The 5,543-nt window shown below is 55.5% G+C and overlaps 1 protein-coding gene across 1 annotated transcript; it reads right to left on the bottom strand.

Annotated features, from left to right (window-relative positions):
- Positions 1–608: 608 nt before the first annotated feature.
- On the bottom strand, positions 609–4,845 carry LACTBL1 (lactamase beta like 1). Its single transcript, XM_058304729.1, is given in 7 exon segments — positions 609–675; positions 677–1,367; positions 1,370–1,516; positions 1,519–1,566; positions 1,569–1,594; positions 2,952–3,057; positions 4,821–4,845. Coding segments are annotated over 7 exon segments (1,110 nt in total).
- Between the last annotated feature and the right edge of the window lie 698 nt (positions 4,846–5,543).

The raw sequence follows: 5,543 nt of genomic DNA, 5'->3' as shown, positions 1-5,543 counted from the left end.
GCTGAGAGCAGATCAGCAATTGTCTGTGGCTGGGTTTTGGGGGAGATGATTAATTGCGAAGGGGTAGGAGGGAAGTTTTTAGGGTGATGGAAATGTCTATGTCATGATTGTAGTAGTGAGTGTAAAAACTTGTCAAAATCATAAAACCATACCCTGATATCGTGTGCATCTCATTTTTTGTAGATTATAACATATTTAAAGTTGATTTTCAAAAGACCAAAATACAGCCCATATTGTTTATTAGATTCAATGACACACAAGTACTCTGTCGACTTGTTAAAGTTTCTAAATGCTTACTCTAAATTTTGGTACTTAACTCTTCCTGCCACACGGATAACCACCAGTCGCGACCTGGCTGCAGTCGGCGCACCACACTTTGAGTAGCGACACCCTCAGATTTGCCGGGTACTCAGGTCCTCTAACCGGCATCCCTGCAGCCCTCCTTGCAACCACCTGGTCAAGAGTAGGGAGGCCAGGGTAAGGGGATGTTCCGGATGGAACCGGTGGTCACTGGATTTTTTTTTTCCTTCTTTATTTTTTTTTAATGTTACATTCAAAAAATAGGAGGCCGCCATATACCCCCACCCCCCTCACCCACTCCTCCCACATTAACAACCTCTTTCACCATCGCGGCACATCTTGAACACGGGCTTGCACGGCAGCCGCAGCACCTTACACATTGAGGCCCGGCACGCCAAAGCCAGGGGACAGCCCGTGCCTGTCTAAGGGATAGAGGTTGACGAGCTGCCCGTGCTGGGCCTCGCGCCAGAGCCAGGCGTCGCCGAGCGGCAGCGCGCACGGGAACGCGCGGGCCACGTGCAGCTGGAAGACTCGGGGGCGCAGGTGGCGCAGCGCCACCGTGCGGTACGCGGCGGGCACCAGGGCCTCCGCGCGGGCCGGAACTGGCGCAAGAGGAGCTCGCCCGCCCACCCCCCCCCCGGCTCGCATCTCGTGGAAGGTCAGGTTTTTGAAGGTGAAGTAGCCAGCGAAGGAGCGCGCGCCGGGCGGCGGGGCCGGGCTGTGCTCGGCCTCCTGGAAGGCCCTCTCCTTGGCGGGCAGGAGCACGTCGTAGGCCTGCGCCGCCAGGTCGGGCCTGGGCGGCTGCGGCCTGGCCAGCAGCAGCACGAGACCCAGGCGCAGCGGGGGCACCAGGGAGAAGGTGGCGGCATAGCCGTCCAGGTCGCGGTCCTGGCGCACCACTCTGTAGCCCTGCTGCGCGTGGAACTCCCACAGTGTGCCAGTCTCGTGGGCGAAGTGGGTGCCCAGGCAGGCCAGCAGCAGCAGTAGCAGTGTTTTGGCCGTGTCCAGCTGCAGGAGCCTCTGGGGCCCGCTGCCCAGGATCGCCGTGGCCAGTTTGGCCAGGTCTGGCCTGAGGGGTGATCCCAACCCAGGTCGTAGAGCAGTGCCTGGAGCCCACTGATGTGGAAGCCAGCTGCCAGGCACGAGCGCATGGCAGGTGTGAAGGCAAAGCCCGTGTCTTCCATTCCCGGGGACTCCAGCAGGTTCTCCAAGACTAGTGCTGGTAGTCACCCTGGGGGGCGCTGGCTGCCAGGACGTGGGCCAGAGCGAAAAGGCCAGCGTGCTGTAGTGGCACCTGGAAGGAGAGGCATGGGATCTGGAGTGGAGCCTTGGCTGGACATCCCCAGGCCCTAAATAGTCCCATCCCACTTGCTCAGGCTGTCTGAAATGCCACTGGAGTTTCACTGGACTGGGTGGGGCTGGTACGGAGCCTGCTTCACTGCATCCTAGATGGCCGGTCTCTGAGACCTTGGAGAGTCCCCGTTCCACATCTGGGAAGACAAGGGCCCAGGAATGGGCAGGGAATGGCCCAGAGTCAAAGCAAGTTGGGGGAGAGCTGGGCTTGGCAAATGCACCTGGGAAAGTAGTAAAACAAACTGTATTTGCCATTTACACTTGAGTATGATTTACTTCATCACATGGAAAACTAGAGTGTTAGATTTGGGCGCGGGGGGTGATGAAGGAGATCATATAGTTGAGAGAGAGCAAATATGAGGAAGGGTTCCACCCCTTCCTACTTCCAAGCCAGTAGCAGACACTGATCATCAATAAAGGAGCCTCTTTTCTTTCCAGTAACAGATGGAGTCTCAGAATATCCAACTAGTGCCTCAGAGGTGCAAGGATGAATGGAAATTCACGAGTCCAGTCCATCCGTTTTTGAATTGCAACCCAACCTCCTTATTTTACAGACAAGGAAGGTGAGGTTCAGAGTTAAATGCTTCGTCCAAGTTCACACAACAAGCCAGTGGCAGATGCCCAAGCTATGCTCTTTTTCTTCCTTTGCCCGGATCCTTTCTTCCTGAAGAGAAGTGGGGCCTGAGGTTCGGCATTTGGAGAAGCAGAGGCGAATTTGGAAACGGGGCGCTGCTCGGGACCAGCACGCCTGAAAGGGGGCCTCCGAGGCAGGGGAGGGCTGGCTGTTGCTCTGTCCAGCCCCACAGCCCCACTGCTCCCAGGGCTGGGCATCTCTGTCAGGGGCCACCTCAGCTACTCCCTATGTCGTCGGCATCCCGTTTATTTCCATCATGGCACTTGGCAAAACCTGTATTTGTCACGGTTAGTTGTTCACTGGCTTTTTTGTGTGTCATCCTCACAAGAAGGCAAACTGCACGAGGAGGGAACCTGGCCGGGCTTGTTCACGGCTGTATCTCAGTAGTAGTAGATTTGGGGCACCCAGTAAGTATTCAGTAAGCGTCAGGCTCATGGTTGGTAAGAACACAAGATTCAACAAGCTCTGGATTCCAGGCCCAGCGCTCCCCCACTTGCCGAGCCAGCCTCTGGGCCTCAGTTTTCCCCGCTGTAGCACAGGGAGCTGTATTCAATGATGACAGCTCGGACCATCGAGGACAAGGTGAAGCAGGCTCTTTCCTGGGTGGGGCATGTCCCTGGGGTGGTCCCTAGCATGTTGCAGGGCCTCAGGGTGCACTGCTCACCTGGTTCCCGGGCCGGCCACCAGCACCTCGTCCTTGAGCAGACTCAGGGCCTCGTGGGTGCTGCTGTCCCACAGCAGAGAAGTGGAGCGGAGCCTTCCGGGCAGCCCTAGGGAGGGCGATAGGCCTGCTGAGCCTGGCCACAGCCGTGACCTTGCTGCGGGTGGGAATGGGGGGCCCCTGGGGGAACTCCCCCAACCCCCCACTTTCCATGGATCAAGGGAGAACAATAAAAAAATCACTTTTTAAAACAGTGCTGCACATGAATGCCACTACTGCTTCATCATCCTGCCTGTTTCATTGTCAAGTCCCTTAACCGCACTTGAGCTCTAGCACCTTCACCTGTGGCATTGGGGAAAAAAATTCCAGCATCACGGGACTGATGTGAGGACTGGCTAAGATAAAATGCTTACCATAGTGCCTGGCATGTAGTAACTGCTCAACAAATAATCACGGTCCTCAACTACAGTAGTTTAACTCCATGAACTTCTTGAGGTCACTGAACAAATAGATTTTGTAACTGGCTCCTCTGACCACGTGGAATTTTCCGTTTGTTGAGTATGAAGGATCATACAGTTAGGATCCCTCCCGTCTGTCTGTCCAACAATGATTTTTTTTCCTCTATCCTTCCCCGCCCTCCCCCGCCCCAGTTGTCTGCTCTCTGTGTCCATTCACTGTGTGTTCTGTGTCCGCTTGTATTCTTGTCAGCGGCACCGGGAATCTGTGTCTCTTTTTGTAGCATCATCTTGCTGCATCAGCTCTCTGTGTGTGCAGCGCCACTCCTGGGCAGGCTGTACTTTTGTCACTCTGGGCGGCTATCCTTTTGGGGTGCACTCCTTGTCCATGGGGCTCCCCTACACGGGGAACACTCCTGCATGGCATGGCACTCCTTGTGCACATCAGCACCGCACGTGGGCCAGCTCATCACACAGGTCACGAGGCCCTGGGTTTGAACCCTGGACCTCCCATGTGGTAGGTGGATGCTCTATCCGTTGAGCCAAATCCACTTCCCTGACAAAGATTTTTCACCTTCTGTTTTGCGCTTGGGACTGTTCCAGGTGCTGGGGATTCAACAGTGAACAAAACAAAGTCCTGCCTGTGGGGGGCCTAGTGGAGGGAGCAGACCATAAACAAATAAATAAAAACATAGAATGGCAGATGTCATGCTATGGATGAGCTATTTCCATGTCACAATTCCATGTAGTTTTATAGAGGGCAATCAGAGAAGACTTCATGGAGAAGGTGGCCCTTGAGCAGGTGAGACCTGAGGTAGGTGAGGGAGTGAGCCACGCAGCTCTGTGCGCTCAGGCAGAGGGAAAGGCAGGTGCAAAGGCCTTGAGCCAGGAACATCTTGGCATGTTTAAGGAACAGCCATTGTGGCTGGAGAGGAATGAGGAAGGGGAAGGATTCGGGGGTGCAGGCATCAGATCCTAGAGTGCTGTAGCTACTGGAAGGACGTGGCCTTTCCTGAATGGGATGGGGCCATTGCAGGGGTTTTGAGCAGAGGAGTGATGCCATCTGAAATATATTTTAACAGAGCCGCCCTAGGGGACTGCAGAAGAAGCAGGGAAGCCTCTATGGAGCAAAACTTGCCAACTCCGTGTTCAAATGCGGTGTCTTGGGCCAGAGCGCCAGCAGGAGAGGTAAGGAACGGCTGGGTTCTGGGCATATTTTGAAAGTGGGGCCAGCAGAATTTGCTAGTGGAGGGGATGTGGAATGTGTGGGCTTGAGAGGGAGCAGAGATGATTCCAAGGCTTTGGACTCAAACAACTGGGAAGCAGGCGTCCCGAGTCCTGGGTTTAAGTGCCGACTCCAGCGTTTTTGCTACCTGGCCCCAAGCCGTGTCTTTCACCTCTCTGAGCCCCAGCTTACCCCTCTTAAATGGGCGAAAGCACATTGCGAGGTTTCCCTGTGAGGCGTTGCAAGAGTTAACGAAGAGAGTGGATGAAAAAGCTCCAGGACTGGGAGAAAGCTCTAGGTCAGGGTGAGGACGGGGAATGAGAGGCAGGCCCTAGAGCAGAGGTACTCAGCAGCAGTGCGCTCAGCTGGGCCCCGTGGGACTGCGGTGAGGCTGCAGGGTGTTTTCAGCCTGCCCAGGCACTTAGAAGAACCCTGTGCCAGGTTCTGTGGCTGCTGAGAAGCCACAGTACCTAATACCTCCGGGCCAGAGCTTAGCACCACGAGGCTCGGCAGGTTTAAGCCCCTCGTGGCCCTTCCCTTGCCTGCATCTACGTTTCTGTTCCCGTCACTGTATTCCTTTTCTTCAAGCGCATCCTCCCCAGTTACATCCACGTCAGGCCCCACTAGGCCTGCATCTGCCCCTTGTTGTAATAATAACCAGAGCTATATTGGCAGGTACTTGTGCCAGGTCCTCTGCTAAGCGCTTTTCACTCTTTCTCCCATTTAATCTCCCTCAACAACCTTAACCAGGGTTATTTTACGCAGGAGGAAAGGAGACTCAGACGTCGAGACCTGCCTGCGATCCCACAGCTCTGAGGAGGCAGAGCTGGACGCCGGGGCTCCTGGACTTAGTGCTCGGGACACCTCCCCCGGGAGGCTCCCATCCTGCCCCGCCTGAGCTGCCTCCGGGGCTCC

Source organism: Dasypus novemcinctus, chromosome 9 (genome assembly GCF_030445035.2).
Source record: "Dasypus novemcinctus isolate mDasNov1 chromosome 9, mDasNov1.1.hap2, whole genome shotgun sequence".
Taxonomy (NCBI): domain Eukaryota; kingdom Metazoa; phylum Chordata; class Mammalia; order Cingulata; family Dasypodidae; genus Dasypus; species Dasypus novemcinctus.
Note: the sequence above shows the minus strand (reverse complement) of the source record. Positions and strands in the feature narration are given on the sequence as shown.